The sequence below is a fragment of the Nestor notabilis genome, unplaced genomic scaffold, assembly GCF_000696875.1.
Source record: "Nestor notabilis isolate BGI_N333 unplaced genomic scaffold, ASM69687v1 scaffold6373, whole genome shotgun sequence".
Lineage (NCBI taxonomy): Eukaryota > Metazoa > Chordata > Aves > Psittaciformes > Psittacidae > Nestor > Nestor notabilis.
In genome coordinates this window covers 36,088-62,214 of record NW_009923187.1, presented here as the reverse complement: position 1 = coordinate 62,214, position 26,127 = coordinate 36,088, and the positions used below count along the sequence as shown (strand labels likewise).

The window sequence follows — 26,127 nt, the reverse complement described above, 5'->3', positions numbered from 1 at the left end:
TGTCCTTTCCATCAGTTTTCTGTAAGAAAGCCTCCCCCACTCTGGGAAGCATTTATGCATCTGCTAATTCAGTGGGGTGGTCCTGATAGCCACCAACAGAAGGATAAAATCTGGACTTGACTGAGCAAAAAAAGGATGTTACCAAAGTATAACTGTCTTACATATATGTTCTGCATACAGCAAAGGAAAATGTGATGAGCACAAGAAAATCTCTTAATCTGTTGCTAAACAATTTTGAAAGAGTGCTGAATAAACTGGGACTGTGAACTGGGATAATTGTTCTGATGTTGAAGATAGATAGCTCACTGTAGATTATAATAAAAGACTGTAACAGGAAGAATTCTGCCTCTGGGTTCAGGCTTTGTGGCCATTTGAATGACAAGAGTGATGACAGACTGAAAAAATTATTGTAGGAAACTGCTAACATGGCCATACTATTATGTTACTGATTTCTTTCTGTGTCTGTTCTTCAGTTACTATTGCATTTAAGACACAGATAGGAAGTTTCCTTCTGTAAAAGTGCTGTATCATTTCTTCTTCTTTAACTGAAATTCCAGCCAGAGTTAAGGAAATACCCTTATGAACCACTTCTCCTTTCTCTCCCTCAAACCAATTGGATGTACGCAAACAGCTACATACATAATTCATGTCAAGATTTGTGCTAGTCTTTTCTTGTTTGCTCTGCTGTGTTTGGGTACACGGGCTCTGGGGCGATGCTGTTGTGTAGGGGTGATCAAACTGGTAGATATCTAACCACTGCTGGTAGGTAACTATACTGGCAAATGAATATTACTGAATTTAACTGTGTGATGAAAATCAGGCTAATCAGTTTTTGCATGTGTGACAGAATTACAGTTTCATCTCTCATCTTTTTAAGACAGACCAAAAAGACTACCATTTGCTTTCTTTCTGTAACATGGCCTACTGATTATGCTGATAAATGCTAATTAGCTCACTTGATAATTAAATAAATTTGTTAACACTAATAAACTCACAAAATCTTAGTGTTAACATTCACAGCCCACCACTTTGTTGTGGTATAAACACTGTGACATGTTTTCTTGCTGAAAGTTCTGTGGCAACATACTGAAGACTTTAAAATATCATTACTGAGTATTCTAACTTTCAACTAAAAAATTAATTCTGAAGGCAGACAAATGTCACACAAATACATAGCTGTGACAATCTCTAGGCAATTCTAGCCTTGCTTTTTATTTTTGCTAATTTTGTTACTGCAGAATGGGACATGTGAAATAAGATTAGTTTAAGTACATATCAAAAGGCAAGACTGCTTGTTCAGTTCAGTACTGAAAGTACCAAATATGCTATTTTTGTGTGATTTCCAGTTAACTGTGGAGTATGGCAAAACATAAATGTTTGGAGCCTTGCACTCTGTAAGTGTTCTCTGAATGAATTCTCAGCTTTCCTTCTCCTCTTTAGCAGATATTTGTCAGTGTTAGGCTGAAAAATATCTTTTCAGACTCAAACATGCAAAACTATAAATCAGAAAAGACTCCTCAAAATAAATTACACAATTTTAAGTAAAAATTTATATTCATTATCATTTTTGGTAATATTAGGTGTTTTTTTCACTAACAGCTATGCTCTTTGTTTAACTATTATTTGTAAGAATAGTGAGAAACATAAATCTTAAGAAATTATTAAGATATTTCAAAGACTACATAATTACTGCACTGTAAATCCACCATTCCTACTCTCAAAGCAGAATTGGAAATGTATTGCCAAAAGAATATACTGGTTTGTTGTGTGCATTTTGCTGAAGGTAAAATTTGCTAACCCCATACACAGCATGCCAACAGCATCCCAAAGCAAGAACATGGTCAGACTTACTGCCACTTACTGCCATTGAAACATATTTGAACACAAAATGGACATGGTGGCTTTAAAATACTGCTCTTAATAACTGATGTGAAATATTTTTGTTACTTTTTTCTCATATAGCTATCCTTGATGTGCCAGTCCTGTTTCTGATAGAAGCGTCACCTACTGCTGTCAGCTAACCTAGTCTGCTCCGCTTGTATGAAAGCACACTTTGTGGCCAGATCCTAAGCTGGCTCAAAATGATGTTGCTGCCTTGATTTCACAAAAATCGCGTTGTGAAGCTGAATCTAAGATGCCTACTTTGAAACCTTCCCCCCTTGTCCTTTTTATCATTCTGAGGCTGAAGAAAGCAATAGAAAGCACATTTCTTAGCCTGAATATGGTTTTGTCTGTGTCTTTATAGAAGCTATAACCCTTCACAGACTTAAAATAACTTGTCCAACAGATAAGCCTCCCTGATGTGACTACCTTACCAAGCCACCTTACACCACTGTCTTTGTTTCCTCTGTTCTTGCAGTGTATGGGCTGGCGGGTGCATACCTCGGTACAGTTTGTTTTCAAAATGAGGGAGGACCGAAACACACAAAAAGAGGTTAGGAATAAGCAGTGCTGTCATCTGGTGGTGAATTTGTTACCCCTTTAAACAAAGTGATTGTGCTTTTCAACCAATGGGTTTCACTTTTTTAAGGAAGTTGATGTAGTGCCCTTGGCACAGAGTCACAAATCTTTCATATTAGAAATAAACAAAACCACTGATTTTATTCAAAATTTCTAAGCCTTTTGAACTTTATTTTTGAAGAGGAATAGCTAACCAGAGGTAGGCTTACTATATTCAGGTCTTTTTCTTCTTTAGCTTGTGATGCCAAAACATGACAAAGTTATTGGAAAGCATCTTATAAATGTTATTATTTGTGTGTAAAGGCTACTAATCCAATGGAATGAAGAAGCAAAGATGTACCTCTCCCTCAGAAATACCAGTATACTCAAACGCCAAACTACTACTTTCCTCTTTTATAATTTTACCATCAATATTTTTTTCCACAACATATTTGATGTCCATATCCTTACATACCAAAGCAAATATACCTTTTAAATCTAGCTTCTGGGACTGTTTTGTTGTCTGTAACTGAACAGGAGGGATATTACTGCCATCACTGCATTTCAAATTATACAGTGTCTGCTCACCTGGGAAACCAGAAATAAATATGTAGGAAGGAATGAGAAACTTGTTACTTCATGCTCCCTCTTCATACTTTTTAAGGCTGACCTCTCTGACTTAACCTTTAAAGTGAGATATAGGAGAGAAAATTACATTGTCACACGAAACAATTAGAAATCAAAGAACTAACCAGAATTTTTTGAAACTGTTCAGGGCTTTACTAAAGTAGCCATCACATGAGTATTCTTTCTCCTTTTGGTTCATTCATTTTGATTTTCACCCACTTGACTTTCTCATCTACGCATGAAGGTAGTACACTACCTACTGTTTCTCTCCAATATTAGCTTATATTCCCAAATTTACCTATGAATAACAAAATAGACTACATGGATCTTCATACTACAGTCATCTTTTGTCTGTTCTAAGTACTTTCATCTGACTTAAATAGTTAAAAATGCTGAGATTAAAATAAAAACCTTCATGTCTGCAAACATTTTCATTATTCCTAATCCCTGTATTAGCTTGTTTTATATGAACATTGTATTTTGGAGTAGATTCCTTTCTGATGCATGATATTTGTCAGAAAATCTTGAATCTCTGAATAAAATGCGTCATTCTAGTTATGGATTTCCCATGCTGCTATAACTGTAATTTGTACGGATCTGTGCTAGTTGTTGCAGTTGGCAAGTACAAAAGAACTTTCAATGCTGCGGGTTTTTTTTATTCTACTAGGACTGAACAAACTGTACTGGTGGAAGTGCATTAGCAGAAGATTTTTAACTAAACCCCAGATTATTGTGCTTTTTTTTAAAACTGATTTTCCTTGAATATGGTTGTGATACCCTTTTCTCCATTTAATAGCATCTTATTAGCTGACCTAATTTGAATAACTTCTGGAGATAGAGACAAGTAGTTAAGTAAAGGTATCAGGACCTAGCTCTTTAAGCATAGCTAGCCATACAGAAAAGTTTCTTTCCATTTTTCAGATGCAAGAGTCACATTCACTGTCCTGTAATAACACTAACAATAAAGAGGAACTGGAACATTAAAGATTTATTGTATTCAGAGATGTCATGAATCAGTGAGAGCACGGACAGGGTCACTGTGTGGAGTCAAGGATATTAGCTAGGGTTTCATAATTTGATTGTGGTCCATTCTTATGCTTGTGTGGCCTATTAACTGTAGTGGTTGGTTTTATTCAGTTTAGATTTTCAGCTTAAACTTGAACTTAAATCAAAGTGATAGTTTTTGTAAAAATACTTCCCGTAGTTTGCTTTGCTTAACTTTATAGGCTGTTTTTATAGTGCAATGTTTAAAACTTGAGTCTTTCCTGCCAGTGAAGACCACAAAGTCATCGAGACCCATTGTTATTTTAAAACATGACAAGCTGACCTTAAGACCTTAGGGATCCTTTCTTCAGAAGTCAAGCTGGTGATGGATAAGGAGCCATCAGAGCTGTGTGTATCTTAACTGCAGGAGTTCAATTAAGAAGCCAAGAGTGTCTCAGGTATAGCAGCACAAATGGAAGTGCTTGCTTTGATAACGTCTCTGTAGCTGCTCAGTGCAGGTAGTTGGCTTCCCCCAACTCATTTCTGATTGCACAAGGAGGTTAGCACAGAGGAATACCTGAAAGGACTGAGCTCCATCAGTGTTCAGTGAGTGCTAGAGAATACCACAATGGGGAAATGCTATCAAAATTTCTGCGTCTGCATGGGGAATTGACAGGAAATGACTAACTGTGAGATCTAGCCTCTGACAGCCACAGCCCTGAGAGATCTTCTGCCTTTTTCTCCCTGAAAGAAATGCTGTTCTGCTGCCTATTCTGTGCAGAGAAAGTTTTCTTACCCAGCATCGGTTTCTGCAAAGTCTGCTCTGCATTTTTTTGCTCCCACATTCGTCTTGCTTTTCATAATGTTTGGCAGTGTGATGGAGAATTTCCAATTGTTCCCATTCTACCCCACACTTAACAATTATCAGTTATTTTTAGACATTGAGATACCAAAATACAGAAGCAGCAGTCATTGTTGAAGACATGGTCTTTGTCAAAGAACTTTAAAATGTTTCTTCAGTCTCTTCACCCTTGAAAGAACATTCACAAGTTCCTGATGAATATGATGTCAAAGGTTAAATAAGATGAAAAATAGTGCATTAGAGTCACATGAGAATTTTTTCTTAACTTGAAAGCTACTGTTTACACAGCTGTGGGTTACCAGACTGGATGTCTTTTGCTTTGTATTCTTTCTTCATGCATATTAATGGAGAAGGTCTCATCTAGTCAGATCAAAGTTCCAATAAGAAAAATATTCACATTGAAAAATTAATTACTGTGTTTAGCTAAAGTAATTAATTGACATAATCACACACTCTTTTATAAACTAAACATTAAAGTGAACAACTACATTATTTGGTGATAGTTTTTAAGATAGAACAGAAGTGTATAATTGCTAAATTAAATTGAAATTTCATTTTATTAGGAAATAATGTCACAAATAAGCTTTTCTCAAAGTTTCATAGAAAGAGCAGGACAAACAAACAACTGATGTTCATTTGTAATAAAAGTTAAAAAGGATTATTTCATCACTAAAAATGCTTTTTTTCCTAACCCTTAAAATCTATTTGAAAGTCCTGAGAAACAGAGCTAAAATAATCAGTGTTGCGACTGTGTTTCTTATCTTAAAATGGAAATAGACTTTTTTTGGAACTTACAGAATGTTTTAATAATTAAAAAGTTCATAATTAGATGCTTATTTTCTGGTACAGTGGCTGAAAAGAACATGAAGCCCAATAATTCAAACATTTTCAAAGATGTGTTTTGTTCAGGACTAATGATGAACAATGTCATTCCACCAGAGTGAGAAATTTTACTTCAGAAGCTATTGAAAACACTGGAACAAATTGGCATCCCATATAAATGGCAAACTGTAATGAAGTCTACTGAGTCTGTCTAAAATGCTATGACCATATTTAAGTGTATTATTTTATAGCAGAGATTTAAATATTTATTAAATACAGAGTGAATTTTTATCAAAGAAAAAGTTGCTATTATAATAGTCAGTCCTCAGATCCAAAAATCCATAAAACTTAAACACAGAAAGGGTTATTAAACTGCTCATTCAAATTCCTCTGAAATCACCGGCTTTGTCTTACATTTTTTTTTTTATTCTAATACTCAGCTGTGAGTCCAAGAATGTGTGTGATAAAAGTGTATCTTGGATTTGGCTCTCTTGCATCTCTTCCAGAAAGTCATCGACCCTTAATTCGAAGAAAACAGCAGTTAGACCATTTCCTTTTCCGTATTTCACTGTTTATTCACATAATTTCTGAAATGAGCTTGCTCAACATTATCCTGTGGCCATTGGCTCTTGCCATGCTTCATGTACTAGCTGAAAGACCCTGCCACATTCAGCATCTCGCAAAAAATTGCAAAATTTTCAATTTGACAACAAGAATACAGCTGAGTTTCTTTAAACTTCCACTGAAACACCCTTTTCTTGGTCTTCAGTTACTTCCATAGTTCTTTTCTGCATCCTTTCAAATTTTTCAATAGTGTTTTAAAAATGTTTACAGTAGAAATATTTTTAGGATTCCATTGATCTCTCTTGAGCTGTAAATAAAAGCAGAGTAAAGCCAGGGTCCAGTTCACTACTTCCTTTATGTTATTTTCTCTTTCTTGCTATAGCATCACCTGGACACTCCTGCTGAGCTGATGGCTTGTTATAACCCCAAATTCTTTACAGAATATTTGCTTCTAATGTTTTCTCCATTCAGTTTTCTCCATTGCTGCATCCTGTGTTTCTTCCTTCAACATATGCAGATGTGTATTTGGCTGAATACAAACACATTTTATTTCAGTGGGATCAATACTCTAAAAAAATTTATTCTTTTCAGTTGGTTTAATTTTTCATTAGACCCAAATCACTGATGGAAATATTGAGTAGTACAAGAATGAAAAGCTCTTCTTTTTGATGCTGAGCCTTTGCTGATTACTTTCTTATGCACCTTCGTTAGCCAATTCTTAATCCAGTTAAAACACACTTTATTGATATTGTGTAGTGCTGTATTTTTAATTAGAATATTGAATGATACTAAGTCAAAAGGCACACAAAAGTTGGAGTGTATTATACCTACATCGTTACCTTTGGCAACCTAGCTTGAAATCTCATCAAAGAGCAGAAGTAGATTTGTTTGACAAGGCTTATTTTGCACAGAACTATGTTGACTAGCATTAATTATATTCCTATCGCTTAATAATTTATTAATTTAATATCTTTTCAGTTTTCCTAGGGCTGATGTTCAGCTAAGCAGCTTGGGAGTACAGGTATCACATCACCTGCTTGCCCTTAGTGGAATATCAATACAAGATGTAGCACTGCTGCTTAACGGAATATCTTTGACATTGTTCATGCCTCCTTTAGGTCCCCTAAATATGCCCTTTTTCATACTTCTGACATGCTAGGTATTTTTTTACTAATGGAAAAAAAAATACATAAATCTCATCAGCAAATGTGGAAGTAAAATAGTTCGTGTAAATAAACTACTGAAGGTCTAGTTACGCCATTGTGCAATACACTGGAAATGAAAGTAAAATGAGTGTCAATGTGGGAAAAGATGTTACACAACTCTACCACAGTTTTACAACATGATGATGTGTGCTCAAATTAGAAAAAGCAATTGAAGAAGTTTGAGTATGCATCTGTAATTCTGAAAGGCTGTTATGTTCTTGTTTGTAGAACTAGCTTGTCAGTGAGTTATAAAATAGAAATAGGTACAGTCAGTTACATGTGCATTGGGACATTTTTAGATTACAAAATCCATCTCAAAGGATGAATTAAATTCTATTCTAGCTTTATTCTGGTGGAATCATAATGTTTGAGTTGGGGCTGGATGCTTTTGGCTGCCTGCATACTTGATGTTTCTGGTTCTGAATGGCTTTAATTTCACCATTATTAGGAAAGCCAGATAACAGACAAAAGCAGTGCTAGGAGGGAATGGATAATGTGTTTACTGTTGAACTTTATGCTTTCATTCACTCCTCAAATAATCTGAAATAATTAACATTTAAAGTACAGGACCACAGCCACTGCAAAAGAATGCCTGGGAGAAGAACCAGCCTTTAATCTCAGCAATTTGTCACCTTGTTACACCTTAAACACACGATTGTCAAAAGACCCTATAAAATTCAGGAGCACATAGCAGGAGGGGTCAGGAGAGCTAGAGCAGATGGGCCAGTAGGACAACACTAAATCTTGGGCTGAGTCAGCATCTGGATTGTCAGGTGGTCACTGGGTGCCCATTTCCCAGAAATCAGGCATGTCAATAAGCAAGGTCATTAACCTCACAACCCTCCCCCCAAAATAAAAAAAACCCAACAAAACCAAAACAAACAAAAAACCAAAAAGGAAGCCATATAGATATTTAATAGAAAGTGGTCTGCTGAGAATAGAAGATATTCTTTATCAAATCACACAGCCTGATCTGTGTCAGAGATGAGAACCCAGGTTCCAGAGACGCTTCTGCTTCTTGGATGTTCAACCCTGAAAACCATGTCAGGGTCTTCCTTTAAAGATGTTGTGTTTTAAATAAATTATTAAATATTCATTGACCCTGAGAGAGGGAAAAAAAAGAAGGTAACCCTATATATACAGACTGTTGTGTCAGTAAAGGGTGTGTCAGCACCAACATTGCAGGCCCTGGGTCCAAAGATGCATTGTTTTATATATAGGAGGACTTCTAGACTGGAGAGATTCAGAGACCCTCATCTTAAAATTTCACATAGCCTCTAACTATATTTTCTTGCAGATTATGGGAACTCCTCCAAAGATGAGGAATTAGAAAATTATTTTCCTAATACTACTGGAGAATACTAAACTGAGATTATTGGACAAAATAAGGATGCTTTTAATTTTTCCTCCTAGCGTTTCTAGATTTCTTTTGCTTCCTCAGATGCTCAGGGCCTTGTCCAGTTGTTTTGAAATGGAGATTCCACAGTGTCTCTGGGCAACGTGTGCCAGTGTTTAGCCAGTCTTTTTACACCATTAGAAAGAAGCTGAAAATCAAGTCAATGTTTAATGTTTGTAACTATGACAATAGTTATTTAAAAGAGTTTACGTCATCTAAAATTTTCAGAAAATGTAAACTGAAACTTAGCTTGATATTACTGAGATAATACAAGTAATCCTGCATCCAAGTGGAAAATAAACCAATCTTGCTTGGTATTTAACACTGCACTATCTGTTTCATAGGTCAGTTTCATATCTATTGTTTCATAGAATTATTAAGTTTTTAATTTCTGCTACTATTTCACACGTTGCATGAGCAGTGTTAACAGTAATTTCTAACTTTTGAGTGTTTGACTTGCAATCTTAGTATTCCTTTAGCATAGCAAGTCTTTTTTTCCCTCAGTTTATTATACACTAGCAGTATGATTATAAAAAAAGGATTCCAGCTCTGCTTTGTCTTTATAAAGTGGTTTGACTTTCAAAAGTGCTTTATTTGTTATTAACATTGACTTCTAAGACTTATTTAGATATATAAAAATGATCAGAGATTGCATTTTAGGTACTTTTTGAAAATCAGGGCATAGATAACTTCAATGGTTCTGCTTTGTAATGGTTGCAACTGGCACAGTAAAGGTATGGAGAGTTGCAAAACCACAGCAACAGATCCCATCAGCAAAGTATCAGATTCTTTTCCTGTTTACGGAAGTTCAGGGCAGTACTGACAGGATATAAGCACTGAAAGAATATCATTAAAAAATAGCACTCCTGATCAAATTGATTTCTGACTTAGCAGTTTGCTGATTGTCTTTCACAGATCCTCCCTTTGCCTGGTGGGATAGTCTTTCACTAGTTCACGAGAAAATCAGGCTGCACAGACATTTCCATCTGCCACTAGCAATCTGAAGTGCAGAGAAAGCAGGAAGCAAACTACTGACTTTTCAGCCACCTTCTGTGGCAGAACCCATTCCTTACTAAAATTCACTAAAACCAAATTTTAAACCAAGGTCATATAGACTTTGGACAGAGCAAATTTCTTACGTTTCCCATTCAATTTGAAGAGACAGTATTCTGGATTTCATGCTCCAGGTAGGCCTGTAGAGTTTCTAAGACAAGAATTCATTTTGTGTGGATTCATTCAGTGACCCTGCAGGCCAGCATGAGCACAGAATTTCTGTGGGTGCTTCTGAAACAGTAGCAGAAAACAAGGGTACATGGCAAATCCCTGCTCTGGCCATAGAACAGGACACAATTTCTTTTTCTCAGCACATTGCATTTTGCCCAGTATCAATACTCTGGTTAAACTGGCGTGCAACAGATTTTATGTTTGAATTCTAATTAAAGAAACTGCTTGAGTTTCTAGCTTTCAATATGAGTTTAAGTCTGAAGGAGTAAATAGATGCATAAGTATATGAATGATCTGGGACAGTTTTACATGTATCTTTACACATGATAAATCAGAGCTTAAATTAACAGTACGTTAATCACTTTCTAAAACTAACACAAAGATTTCAATTATAGACAAGTAGTATCATGATTTAAGTAAATCCTAAATGCACATGTAGATTTTAAATCCTTACATAGGATGCATATCTTCTTAACATAAAATGGAAAAATCTAAACAGTGTATTTAAGATTTTATATCAATATTTTAATGGAATATTATTTAATAATTTTAAGGCTTCCATCAAAGTAATTAATATTATGTTCATTAATGCATGGCTTAATCTGTTTTATATGACTAGAAAATTAGTTTAAAGAAACATAATTAAAATAATTCTAGACATGCCACCATAACATGATTAAAAATGAAGTAGGTACTGCAATATTGTAAAAAAATATAGCTAATTTAAATGCAAACCCCTTTTATGGGCTATTTATCTCTGCTTATGTATGTTAGAGGAATTAAAAAGAAGTTTGTATAAATGACTGAATCTTTTTTTTTTTTGGAGAAAAAAGGTCTGCAAAGCAAGTCTTGCTATTATTTAAGAAATATTAATCATGCTTACACAGAGGTCATTTGAGAAAAATTTATTATGAGAAATTTGTGACCAGTCATGCCATAGGAAGAGGACAAAGCCACAGGGCTGAAATGACAGTAAGGTTTGTGTATGCAGTGATCCTCTGGTAGTTAAATTGCAGGAATGTGACATTGATCTGAAATGGGAGCTGTTTGAAGTAGCAACTGTCAATCTCTGTATTCAAAGGCTAGCCCAAAGTCATACTCAATTAGCCATTTTGGCATGACTCGGTTTATAAAGTCCTGCTTCTCAAAAAGTGATCTGTCCTCAAGAGGCACTTCAAGAAGACTTTGCAGTTTGATGGTACTGAACAGTCACCCACAACTACAGCTTGGACTCTTTATTTTATTGTTTGGAGGTTTATTGCAAAAGTACAGCAATGCCTCATTTGACTGACTGTACTTATTACAAGGTGAGCCAAATGTGTATTTAGGTATGAGTGAATGTCTGATGATGATGATATTACTTAAATTGGTTGGATTATGCTTTTCTTTATGCATTTGTTTAGTCTTTCAAGAAAAAAAGAGTTAATACATGGTGATATTAATTTTAGAGTACATATATGCTTGTAGATTGATTAAAATGATCAGTGATTTCAACAGAGATCGTTCTTCAATGAGAAGACAAAAATTTGTAGCATACTTCTGGTCTTTCCTCGGGATTGTTTATCTTTTCTAATTCTATTTTTCTTTGATAATTATTCAGGTTTGTTCAGGTGTGTTGTAGGAAAACAACACATGTAAAAGAAATGTGTAAGGTGCAAAACTGAAAAAAAAAAGTAAGATTAAAGGTTAATAATAATTCAATTCAAGTGTTATTAAAGCTGATTTTATTGTTTTGACATGATCATACAGGCAAATACTGGTACCAGTTACTTAAAACTTCAGCAATTATTTCCATTTCTTCCCAGGTACAAACACACTTGGAAAATCAGTCTAGATACCACATACAGCAAAGCCAGAGGCACCAGGTGAAGCAGTACTTGACCCTTGATACCAAGCTGTCCAGCCAGACACTCTCCCTGTCCCACTCTCACACAATCCAGCCTGCAGGAGTGACTTCCATCTTAAGAAACGGACACATGCCTCCCATCAGTGACATTGGCACAACAGAAAGCCCTGTTACCAAGCTGCTGGCCCTTGGAGGAGAACATGGAAATGCGGTAGGGTGGGACTGGTGAAAGGAATGGGGAAATGAAGGAATGGGGAAATGGGCTTTGGGTTCTTCTACAAAAACGTTACATGACCACCTTGCAGTGGCAGTGGGCAAGAGATCATGGAATGGTTTGGGTTGGAAGCAACCTTAAAGATCATCTAGTTCTACTCCTCTTATTATGGCCAGGGACATCTTCCACTAGACCAGGTTGCTCAAAGCCCCATCCAGTCTGGTCTTGAACACTGCCAGGGATGGGGCTGACTTTCTTTACTTTCATAGGGCCTTTAGTTGCAGCACATGTTCCCTTAATCCTTTTGGATTACATGGGTGATTCCCTTGAATCCCTGTTAATAGCTTTTTACATGGTCAGGCTTCTGAATTTCTGCCAGTGAAAATGTACTGTTGCATCTTTTTATCTATGTATGTGTCTTATATTGCTGTACATTTTTTGAATATGTACTTTACAATGCAAAACTTTTCTTATTTTTTCAGATGAGACTTATTTCTGTCTAAAAGTATTATCCTAGCTGCATAACAGAGTTAAATACTAATTACCTTAAAGATGTAACTGAAAGAATCACTCATTCATTTTTCAGTTAGCTGATACATTTATATATGGGTTATCTTGGGTAACTTGGCATAGATATGCTAACTTTAGTACCACCATTGATTTTAATAGAGATAGAGCTATTATACAATGTCAGATTCTCAGCCACTGTGAGATGTAGATCATTACAGCCTTTAATACTTCAATAGATTTCAAGAGACTGCTTATTAGGTAAAAGGGGAATTCCTATAGAAATGAGAAAAGAACCTGTGTCATATCTTGGGCTTTAACAGAACAGAAAAATCTTGCAAATACACTGACCCGTTTGAACATTTGGATGTTATGCCACTAAGCATGAGTGAACTGGCAAAAATAAACCCGATACTTCCTGAAGAGCTCATCTGGGGCCCCTCCAGTCCTTCTACATTGACAACTGACATTTTATGTCAGGTTTATGGATTACTGAAGCTAATAGTCTGCACAGATTATTATTATAGATGGTCTTTGTGAAGGCCTCTGTGGTCACCTCTGTGCTGGCAAGTGCAGCGTGCTGGAACCATTCTCAGGCTGATTTTGGGAATCATGCCAGGAATAACGGGTGCCTGCTGTTGTACCACTCTATGACCTGGAAAGCAAGATGGCTGCTTGTAAACCGTTTTCCTGAACTGTGCCTGGTGATGACTGGGAGAGTTATAGTTGACACTGGCCAAAATGCTCACAGGCATTTTAATAATGATTTGAATAATCCCATCCCAGAGCCTCAGGAAATGAGTGACACAGTGTAATTTCCTAGAACAGATGTGCCCTATGGCTCAGCATAGGCTATAGTTATATTAGTAAATAATGTAGAGCCAACACACAGGTTAGTGCGGTGAACTATAGTTATTCATATTGTCTAACTGCTGGGAATTTCTTGGCATCCATTTGGTCCTGACAGCACTCTGCTAGGTAGGTCTGGGCACGACTCCTAGGACAGCACATGTCTTGTTTTTAGAGATGGAGAGGAGTGCATGTATGAGCTGTGCTGGACCACATGGCCTAAAAGCCTGTGTTGTAAAGTTCCTGGCCTGTGTTATACTTTCTTTAATTGCACAGGACCGTCTTGAAAAGCCTCAGAGCACAAGTCAACTGCTCCTGCAGATGGTAGTTAACAGTGACAGGTTCATTATGGGATCTTTCCCAGAGTTATTTTGTGAATGGAACCAGACTAAAATTATCACTGAAAACTCACGCTGTACCTTGTCTGCAAATTATTCACCGTTTCATCCTGCCTGTTCCATCTGCTTCAGTAGTTTTTGATTCAGCTTAGAACAAAAGTGGGACCAGAAGGCTGCCTGGAGAAGTATCCAATGTATTGCCAAACCAACACAAACCTCTGCCTGCTGAATCTTGAGAGAGGTGTGTAACACCTGATCTTGAGTGACTCGTGCTCTTGCAGAACCACGGGTTCCTTTCAGCCTTCCTGCACGAATGCAGCAATACACATGGGTTTGACACTTTTGCTAAAGGTGACGAATCACAGTTACTACTTAGGAATGCACTCCTTGTCATCTGGTCTTGGTGTTGTAATAAGGGGTTAAGAAAGAGGAATGGGCTGGTGTTTAGGAGGAAAGAAGTGATTTGCTAAACCACAAGAACTGTTTCCACAAGAAGTAAAAAATGTGACTATTGTGTAAAAGTACCTCAAATATTTGAATTTTAAGATATAAACTTCTGAAATTCAGTTTTATTAATGTAATAAATAAGATTAATTCTTCTGTATTTTCAGAGTAACATTTTTCAGTAATTGTTTGTAGTGATTGGTCTTAAAATTTTATTTTATCAGATGGAAGAGGTGCTTGAAGACATAATCAATATGGAATCAAGTTTTAATGATGAAGGGATAGGTTGTTCTGAAACTCCTCTACTAATGCAAAGAACTGTAAGTATTTGGTATTCAGAATTTCATCTTGCTATTTATGATAGAGAATTGCATTGAGTGATTTAAGCACATGCCACAATTCAGAGGCTAAAGCAATACTGTCAGTGGATTTTTCTCCTTTTTCTTCAGTTGCTTGTGGTTTTTTGTCAAGAAATATTACAGGAAAGGGTTCAAATATGGTGGGATACAACTGTTTTAAGTGTTCTGATTAACATTTGGGGTTCTAGCACGGCACCATGTGTGGCGCATAACCCACTGGAAGCACTAATTCCTATACAGGACTGTGGATAAGAGACTCTCTGAACCCTAGAAGGCCTTTTAAAGTCTTAAAGGTCCTTCTACCTTATGTAAAAAAAAATCAAAGCTTCCCCATGTAATAGTTTTTACAGTACAGTAGTTTCTCCAGTGCCTTATGCTGAAGCAAGGGTGGGCTCTATTTCTTGATTTCATAAAGGGAAGTTGCACTTAGGTGAACAATTTCAAGGACAAAAAAGAGAAATATAACTTTTCAGATTAAATGTTTTATAGCAATAAATATAACAAAATGTTAATCCTCTGTCATTACAAAAAGACATTACAGAATTATTACAAAAGTTACTTACATTACCATATGTGTTACACATTTGCAGAGGAAGAATGGACCTTTTCTGGACACAACACATGTTGCTTATTATTTGTGAAAATAACATGGTAATGAACTTTATAAAAGTGATGGGTTTTGTCCTCTCAACCCCCATTTATTGTCGAAACCATTTTCCACAGATTTTGTGCTCAGGGTCTTCAAATGGTTACTGAAAAAGGGAAACTTCTCTCTGGTGAAGGCAGAAGGATTTTCAAAGGCTTTGACAGTATACAAAATTAATTTCAGAATCCAGAGTCAGATGCTTGCTTTTAATCACCCACTGAAGGAACATCTTTTTCTGACTACAGAACATCTATGGCTACAAAAATACCCTAGGAGATAAGATCTCTGCACCTCTGTGTTGTCCAGTACACAGTCCAGTATTAATGGCAATTAATAATTCCATGGATACCTGTCATTTGCATATCAGTTACAGAACTAACACAGTCAGACTGATTTATACATATCTCAGTACAGAACATAGCAAAGAAATGCTCCCTGGAGACTGAATTAATATTTTGGCTCAAATTAACATGAGGCAGGGGAGGATCCTTTCAGGTGTGCTATTGTGGGACGGTGATGAGAGGCACGAATTCTGGGTTTTGGATTGGACTCATACTCCCTCAACACCTTTTAAAACTGGATGATGTTAATCTATGCTAATTCCAGCCTCATTAGCCTTTATCTTCAGCCATGAAGGACATATCTCTCTAAATACCCTACTCTTGACAAGCAAGGAAATATGCAATGACTTTTAGGCCTAGCTGGTATCTTACTTGCAAAGATTTGACCCTCCTGCAATGCCTGTGGGCCAAGTATTTAGGTTTTTGTTTGTGCTGAGGAAATCACCAGGCTGCTAGGTAAGACAGGGTGTGTATTTCCAAATCTCTCTGTGCAAATCTCTCTGGCAAACTACAGCCAGCCTTCAACAAGTGATGCGAACTGCATCAGTGTGGAAGCAATCAAGAAGTGTCTTTGCCTCTTCTGTCTTCTCTTTTGGCAATATATATTCAAAAATAAGTGAAAGAAGTGGGCATATGGAGGTGATTTCAGGCATTTAGCTCATGACTCACAGTTTTATGGCTTCTTTTAGGTAACATCCTAAATCTGTCTGTAAAATTTTGGTCATAAGCTGTGTTATAGAGAAAGATAGAGAGGCAGGTAGAAAATAAGTTTTTTAGATCCAGTTTTTCATTATCACATTAAGTGTAATGACATTTTCTTTATCTGAGGTAAAATGTGTATGTTACAACAGTGTTGGACTAGGAAACATGACCAGGAATGAGAGAGAAGAGGAACTGGGTTTGTGCTGTACTTAAAAAAAAGACTCATAATACCTTTTACATACTTCCGCACAAGGTGCCTGGCTATGGTGGCTACCATCAAAATAGTGAGACTGTGAAATTACTATTGAGACTGTGAAATTACAAGTGAGACTGAGTAGCTCGTGTACCTGGCTGTTTCAGTGTTTGCACCCTCTTTACATTTCTCCAGTGATTTTTCCCTCCTCAGTATTGTCTTGGATTTGCCCAAACTGTGGGGGGAAAAAAAAAAAAAATCCTGAAAAAACCCATTCTCTTCACTTTCAGAATGTGGTGCAAGGCTTGGGTGTTTTTTTCAGCAAACTCTTCTTCAACAAGCCAAATTCATGAAGACACTTTCTTTTCTCAATATATAGTGGCTGAGATAAGGGACTTTGAACTGCTACCTGTTGGATGTTGCAGTGAATTAATGTTTGCTTTAGCTAGATGCACCATATACCATTTTTATGGCACATTAAATGAGGACATTGAATTCTGTGAGACCACTCATGTGAATAATTGCTCAGAGGCTCATTGTGTGACCCTGAATTAATGAAGTACAGTCATGTATTAGTAGAATCAGAGAAGTGAAAACCAGAACATTCCTCCATCTCTCATTAAAATAATTACAGCTTCTGAAGAGTAGATTATCTGGCTTTTACTGTGTTTGGACCCAAATTCATAATTTCATAAAACTTTCTGGTTTGGGGTTGGCAACTTAAAAACTGTTAAAAGTAGGGAATTCTATTGCTTTTAACAGCACCACAATGATAGAAACCTTCTTTTTATAAGAATTTTTTAGAAATTCAGTTGAAATATAAGAGTAGGTCCTCCCTATATACAAGAGGTCTTAATTCTTCTGAAAATGTTTGTAAACCCAGTTATATCTTTGTCCAGAAAAATGTAGCTGAAATAAAATCATAACTATTCTAATGAACTATCATTTGATAACAACTGTTTGTTCACCATGGAGAAGGCAAGATTTAACAAAAAACCGTATTGAATACGACACAAATTTAGAGTCACTTTTCCTTGTCATAATAATTGAGTTTTATGAAACTGTTTACTAACAGACAACAATGTATTTTTCTATATTATCATAAAAGGAGTAACAGGTTTCTTCCTGACCTCATAGGAATCGTTGCAAAAATTAAACAAAGAAGACATGAGTGAGTTTTAGAATTGGACTAATGTTATGTATGTGACAGATATTTGAAAACTAAACATTTTTCATTTTTATCAGATTTTCATTCTTATTCAAAATCCTCAGTCTATTCAACATTCTGTAGTGAATTGAAGGTTTATTAACTTCCCAATGTTCAGAACATAGGAAATATAGATGTACAGGTCTGTTAATGTAAAACATGTATGATATCATCATTAAAAGTTAAAGACAAGTTCAAAAAGCTGTGGTCTACATTCTTTTTAATATCTGAAAAAGGAAAGTTTAAGAAACGTTGTATTAAGGCAGACGTAGAGAGCATTAGTCACAGTGAAGAGAGCCAGAAAAGAGTAGAGTTAAAGAATAGGTTCTCTGTGCATTTCAGGGTGTGATTTGAGAGTGTGTGACCTACTGAACCTCTGCTTGCTACTAAATGTTGGTGTTTTTTGCTAATACATGTATACAGCCCTAGGAGTCACCAGAAAACCTAGTAATTTTGCAAGGACAACAGTGATCTCTATGAAATCTTTTGTCATTTTACCACTACTTTCATTCAGAAATAACTGCAGTAGCCCAGATAATCACTGTACTGCTACTGGGATACTGTCCTCTACTTAACATGCAGTCCACTAAAACATCAAAAGCATTAGGAGATTGATTGGCTTGGAATGAGAATAACATGAGAGGATATTAATGTTCTGCAAGGGCAAAGACTTCATTTGCACCGTGCTGCGTAGAACCAGAAAGAAAATAATTTAATTTTGTGAACATTTCCAAGGATTCTAAGTGGGTTTTTTTGGTTTGTTGTTTTTTTTTTTTTTTCTCTGGTGCACCAGAAAACAAAAGCTTTCAGAAGTATTCTTGAAGAAGCCTGGGGAGATTGCTCTGTAGCAATTAGATGGCTGGTAGTAAGACCTAAGCAGTAGTGAGCGCAGAGTAGTGCTTGGTCCATAAAACTGGACTTCAAATCAACAGCAGTGGTCCAACTGATTATATGTTGAGACAGCTGGGCTCACTGTTGCTGCAGTACTAGATGCTGAATGACTAAACAAAATGGACCAGTTCCTTCCAGATTGCTTGGGAGCAAGTGGAAAGCTTCTCCACAGACAACCTTTTCATTAAGTGTCAAGCACTAAACAGAGCTGAGAAAAGATTGTTTCTATGTTGATTGATTTGTTATTTTTAACAAATATTTGATTTGATTATCCCATTGAATGAGTTTGGCAATGGGAATGTTTCCTGAAAGCAGTGGTTTCTGTCCAATAGAAAACACAGTTTTTATTATGATATACGGGTAAATGTGATCTGAATAATTATTCTCACTCAGGGAATAGAATAGCCTTGGTAGTCCTGGACAAAGCTGGAGCAAATATCTGTTAAAGCAAGTTAATTTTAGAGAAATTATCCAAAATAGTTTCCAAAATAGTTCTTTCCTTTAAGAGTAAGAAATACCTAAAGATTTGAAACAACATTAATTCCTCCAACAGTTCCAGCTCAAATTGCATACTGAAATCATTAGGGTGTCATTGGTGTTTTGAAGTTCACATTAGCTCAGAAATTTAGAGCTGCCACAAGTAATGAATCTGCTGTTGAGAACTTTGTCTATCTGTGAAGCTAACCAAATTTCTTCAGTCCTCTGAATCTGACTTGATGTATGTGGTATTTATATTCTGGGAAAAGAAGAATTGCTTCACTAACAGAGAGAAGAAGCAAAAAGCACTTGGGCATGCTGAAAGGCAGGGTTTTTTCCAGCCATTAGGCAGCTGGGCTGAGCCGGGGTTGCAGCCAGGCATGAGGAATGGCAGCAGAGTGGGTAGAGCAGTGCTGTGTGAAGGCATTGCCTCGCAATAAGTCACCTGTGACTTCATTTGCATGACTTCGGTTTATACAGTCCTAGCTCCCCATTTCACTAAGATCGGGAGCTATGGTCTGCTTCCAATGTGCTTTGGAGTCAAGTCAATTGGGATCGCTCCACTTCTGTCACTCTTTCAGGAAAAGCTTATGGAGAAAATCCTCACTTACCTTGTGGCTCACTTGTATTCATTGAGCTCCTTTGGCATTTGAAGGAATCTTGTGTTGTACAGGCATGGATTAGAGGTTAGATCAGGACAGGACAGGATGTTTTCCTTCTCTAAATTTTATGATTCTGTTAACTACAGCTAGTATAAAGTCCTGATTAAACCTGTTAACTCCGCATTTGTTTTTATGGAGAAGCTGTCTATTGGTAAAAGCACAGTGCACTCTGCCTGTGAAGTCTCACTGCTATTACAAGGTCTTTGAGGTCACAATTTCTCATCACAGCATTAATAATTTGTATTTGTATTAATTATTTGTCAAATACTGATGGTTACCATCTGGTGCATGACAAAAACTGCTATCTGTCCCATTCTCAGAAATCATATAGAAAAAAGAAATTTAAGTAGGTATCCTCCAATGTATGTTATTCAATAATTGCTGTGATTATTCAATCATGAAGTAAAACCAGGTTTCTATTAGAGGTGGATATAACATTACTGATCCAGGCAGCCCACTGCTGCATAATCATGAGTATTTTTTATTTAGTGAATACAGATGTCATTTGGCAACCTTTGTAAGTTTATAAAATCTGCTAAAGTTCAAAACCATTTTAGAGAAAGGGCCAGAGTAAACATTAACAACCTCATTTGCTTAGGTTGGGTAACTTGGAAAGACTGCACAACATCAGTGAAAATGCTTTGTCAATCACATTCTACACTAGATTAGTCTTAAAGTCCAAGGAAGAATCAAAGTTCACCTAAGTATATAAACTTCTGCCTAGCACTCCCTGGTATCCTTTCCAAGTTTAATGAAAAAGGAAAATGAAGGAGAAGGAACAGTCAGTAGCTATTGAGGAAATAATAGACTCCTCAAAAATAAAACTGGTGAGCAAAAATTTTCTTTGTCTTTCTGTAGCAGTATAAAGGTGCTAGATAGCAGATTGTGTCTTCCAGTTACAGAGAACTAAAAATTAAATGCACAAACTGAGAACTTCTTGGACCTGTTTTCTGCAGATAGAGGTGTCTTTTGCTATCACTGCCACCACTGTTTTGAATGTTATGCAGATGCCAATTGAGGGTTTGTTTTCAGTATTTCACACAATACACTAGTTTAAGATGAAAGAGGCAGAGTGCAGCTGTCTTGTGTGCTCTAAGTACTCCAAATAGATTGGGTATGAGTGTTTGCAATCTACCTCCTTCTGTAGAAAAAAGGTCTTTACAGCATAGAGAATACAATACTTTGGGTCAGAATAACTGTGGTCCACTTTTACACTGCTACAGCACTCAAAAGCTGTGTAAAATGCTCAACTAGCTCAGCTCTGTCTCTAACACTGAAAAAGCACTATGTCTAATAACCCTTCTCTGTTTTGGGGGTAAACCTCTCTGGCTGAAGGGAGCTCAAGACTCAAGCTTCGAACAACTGGAGTAAATTTTTTCATAACTATGAAACTAAGGAAAAGTTCTTTATTCCTCTTCAGTTTTCTCTTTTGGAAAGGTAAAAAGACATAAATGGAAGTATTACTTTAAAATATACAGTTGTTTGTATTTAAGTACCTCTTACAAACAGGTCTTTATCTCAAAGCTTAACACATATTAAATGGAGGTAAGACAAAAAGATACGTAAAACAAGTTTCTAATTCTCCTAATATGTACTCATTAATTCTAAGTCCCGTTGCAGCAGGATCTACATTTGGGGCCACCAGGCAGTCATAAAGCCCTGCTGCACAGCCTCTGCTTCATGTCTGCTGTTGTTGTCTGCATACAACAATGCAATGCAAGACCTGAAGTCCTTAGTAGATGACAGATAATAAAGAAGGCTACATTAAGCTCCCTGGGATCTGTAGAGTACAGGTTATGATCGCTTCTGGAGCTAAATTTGATGAATTTCTGTCAACGGCATTTACATAGGGTAAATGACAGACTTCTTTGCTCAGGGCAACAACAGTGGCACTCACTTCATTCTCCAGGCACAGTCAAGCTTCTTACTCCAAGATAAAGCTAACTTGCAGAAAATACAAAGATTTGTTAATGGCCATTTTGAGAAAAAAAACCCTCCTGAAAAATAAAACTTTTTTTTGTTTCCACACCTCCTTTTCTATGAGCCAAGGCCTTTTATGATCTTCATTATATGTGTACAGTAGTTTATGGAGTAGTTAACTATGAGTTTATATTTATACTAGAAATAGACACTTGGGAATATATCTAAAATCAACCAAAAGAAAAGAATTCTAAGCAAAATGAAACTCTGCATGGTATGAGCTAATCTACCTGAACACACTACATCACAGAAATCAGTAAATACCTTATTACAATGTATTCAGATGCATAGGTGATATATGAAATGTATGAAGATATAATATAAATACTGGTAATAGAGATGTTATCATCTATATGTAAGAGAAAATGACCCATATTCTAATCTTGCGAAACACCTTGGTTTCTGTTTGCCCCTCAGCCGCTATTTTTCATTTTTCTTGTGGGTTTGTGCTGATGTTTGTTCATTGTTTTTACAGGAAGTATTTTAATGATTTGATATACGCATTTACATATGGTAGCCAGAGAAATAGAAGTAAGTTTGATGGAACCACAAATTAGTGCATTACCTGGTGCTAGTAGTGAAATAATCTTAGTAAAACAGCTATCAGGGCTGTAGTTTAATTGTCATCTTTGTGTTTTCAGACCCTGGAGGTTAGTAGGGCAGTACTCTTGTGATGTTTGATTTCCAGCTGCAAGCTGGATGATGACTGTATCACAACACCACTTCTAGTCCGCATCTGTTGTTAGTTTTGTAACCAGAAAAGCCAAGAACAGCTTAAAGCATATAATTAAGAGATGATAACTGAAGGAACAGAACTGTCCTGCAAAAGGCTGATTCTCCAGAAAATTCCTTTGCTTGGTCATATTTGATCAGACATTTATCTAGACAATGGACTTCTGCGTATATGATCAGGGCAGGAATGTACTGTAACTGGGAATACGAACAGAGTTCATTTTTCTCTGATGAATAATGAACCGACTTGATGATCATTATTTGAAGATAAAAAATGAACCATTTTCATGCATAATATATAATATGTAATATAATATATTTGAACATTAAGTCCTTGGTCGAGGAGTGTGTAATTATGAGCCATGTTAAAGATAAATATAGAAGGAGATACAATTCATTCAAACGAAAACAAGTCTGAAAAGGGAAGCATTTGCTTTTCTGCTGTTCTTTTTAGATAATAAAAAGAGGAAATGGAACATTTGGGTACTGGTTATTACTAAAGACCACCTATTTTCAAATAGAAGCATTTTGTATTGCAACTAGAAAACGACCTAAAACGTTTAGCTCTGTATGGGATCTTCCTGTTCTAGACTCTAAAACCAGTATACTACAACTTTTTTGACAGTTGACAGTGTAAACACATCCTTACAAAGAAAAAGGGTATCATAGCTTATGTTTAACTTTCTTCAAGCAACGCAGCAGTTGCAAAGGAAAGCCAGAGATTGAACCCCAGTCTTCCAAGTGCATGACTAGTACTGAGCCACAAGATTATGCATCCTGACTGCAATACCTCTGAATTAAATGAAAACCCACCAATTTATTAAAGCACACATTGAAAATACAAGAATTATGCCCATTTTCCCACTATCAAAAAATGGGAACACCCAGCACGCCAGATATTACTATTTAGAAAGTGGATTTACAAGGACTGGGATACCATACACTTACTGATCAACTCATTATTTGGCCAAATTTAGTTCCCATTTTGAACTTAATCTGTGAATTTCAGAGACTAAAAAAGGAGGGGTTTACCTGTCATGAACAAGCAGGAAAGGAATGACAAGGAATTAAGTATGTGGTTCTTATGTTTTGTATCATATTTGTATCATTATACAAATAATGAGCAAGCTTTTACTTGTTTTGTAAAAGAAACTGTTGACACAGCTCCAAATTTAGATTTCTACATTTGGGATGCATCTATGGGATAATAGTGTAAAAACTTTGTAAAATCCCTGCTTTGATTCTTTTAATTAAAATGAATAAGCAAGAACCACAATGAAATGGGTGGGTGCTAGCATATCTTTTGTGTTTAAGAAGGAGAAGTAGCCTCATTTTACAAAACTGTTATTTGAAGTGATACTATTGGTTAGGTTCATAAGAACATGATTTAAGTGGGATATGTTTATGGGTGGGAAAGGATAAAGTATTGTTTAATAATTCACATGAGAACACTTCATTCTAGAAGCAGTCTGAGCAAGTACTAATTTTTACCAAGCACCAAAAGAAATTTTCTCTTGCAGATATAGTCCTCAACCTTTCAGGTTAGGTAACTACATAATTCCTTCTTGTGATAAACGGAGCAGCAAGCGTTATGCTTCCCTGCTATTTCAGTTTGCCAAGTCTGTAGGTGCAGTCCAGGCAATCTGACCACGTGTAATAGGGCAAGTGTGATCCTCAGAACTGTCTGTACTGCAGAACTGCTTTGGATGTATGCCATACTCCTCTTACTGCGGGAAATATAGGCATGTAGACACCTTGGTGAGTTGCACGTCTGCAGTTATTAACCCTGGAAAAGAGAAGTTTCTGCTAGCTGGACTATTCCTGCAGCTTGCTTTCCACTTGCAGCCTTCTTCATGGGCTCTTCTCACCCGGGCAGAATGAAAACCTCTGGTAGCAGCAATCTGGTCCTGACCTGTGTATTTTGGGGGGAGAGGTGTGTGTCTTGATCCTTCTGATCATACAGTAAGGTTTGTGAGTGTCACTGTGAGGAAACAAGACCCTGGGACAAATGGTAGCTGGAAATAAGTCTCCACTAACAGGACAGCTAGCAGATAGGACAAGGGGTAATGAATTTAAACTTAAACAGGGGAAGTTCAGGTTAGATATAAGGAAGAAGTTCTTTACTGTGAGGGTGGTAAGACATGGGAACAAGTTGCTGTTCAGTGGGAACAATGGAACAATGGGGAAGCTGTGGCTTCCACATCCCTGGCAGTGTTCAAGGCCAGGCTGGACAGAGCCTAGGGTGACACAGTCTATTGTGAGGTGTCCCTGCCCACGGCAGGGGGTTTGAAACTAGATGATCTTCAGGTAATTTCGAACCCTAACTATTGCATGACTCTGTGACAGTCCATCAAGCTGCCTGTCCCCAGGTCCCTCAAAGGAAAACAGGCTAGCTGATGAACTGTTTTGACCTGTCAGGACAGTCCAGATGCCTTTGGTGAAAAGCTCTTGTTGTCCTAGGGTGTGGCAATTTTCGGCAACTAGAACATGTCGGGTATCTGATCTTTAAAAAGGTATATATTCTCCATCAATTTCATAATGAATGACATCCTTTTGGATGTATGGTGACCTGTTTGCTACTGGAATTAGTCTTTTGAACTACTCCTGCATATCCAGAGTTTGTTGATTGTAGCCTTCTTTTATGAATGTGTATTAGTAAAATGCAATGCTGATGATATAGAAAGATTTGAATGAGATTCTTTTCAGGTTAAAGGGCAAGCTAAGGAGATGATAAAGATTTTGTTAAAAGAGAAGTTATTAATGAAATGTTCCAAGAATCAGTCCTCAGCCACAGTTTATTTAATATTTTCATTAGTGACCTTGATACAAAAAAAACCCCAAACCATTTATGCTGAAGAAATTTACAGAGGTAGCAAAAGTAGAAACTATTGCCAGTACAAAGGAGGATATCGTAGAGGAAGAATGACTATGATGACAGAATAGTATAAATGGAAGGAATGTAATAGTACTGAGTGCAAGGTCATTCATTTAAATACTAATAACAGGAATGTCTGCAGTAAGCTGAGAGCTCATTAACTGCAGGTGACAGAGAAAGATCTGGTTACATTAGTTGCTCAGAAGATGACTATAAGCCATCAAAATGATGGGACTGCAAAAAGAGGATAAGTATCATCTTACGATACATCAAAAGAGAGATTCCCGAGACAGAAGGAAATACACACTGTGAAATTTACTGGGTACAAAGCTTTTAGAATGCTGTAGACAAAAAAGGTGTACACTTTTCAGTAAAACTAATTCAAAGCAGGAAATGTAGAGAGAGGCCTGTTAGGACATATCATAGCATGGGAAATCTGGCTAAAGAGGCATTGCCAGTTCAACTTAGCAAACCAAGGCCTTAAGAGAGCTATGGTCACTCACAATAATTACGTAGGGATGTTAAACAATGAGCTATATAAAATAAAATTTGTCTAGGAATGGCGATAAAAAGAAAGCTTTTTAACAGTAAGTTGAAATCATTCTACTCTTGGAACATACTACAAATAAAAATATTGGAGATGTGAAACCTATTTGATTTTAGACAGAGCATTATTGGTTTATGAAGTGGATTATGTGATGATATGTTAAATGAACCCAATATCCAGGAAATATTTTCTAG

At 36.6% G+C, this 26,127-nt stretch overlaps 1 protein-coding gene across 1 annotated transcript in view; it reads left to right on the top strand.

Annotated features, from left to right (window-relative positions):
• Positions 1–11,928: 11,928 nt before the first annotated feature.
• The window catches only part of TFEC (transcription factor EC), a gene marked incomplete at its 5' end in the record, with an annotated part of 33,343 nt that continues 19,144 nt past the window's right edge, over positions 11,929–26,127 (top strand). Inside the window, 2 exons of the mRNA XM_010012002.1 lie at positions 11,929–12,180; positions 14,546–14,641. Of these exons, the coding sequence (XP_010010304.1) occupies positions 11,929–12,180; positions 14,546–14,641 (348 nt within the window). The remainder of the gene's footprint in view (positions 12,181–14,545; positions 14,642–26,127) is intronic.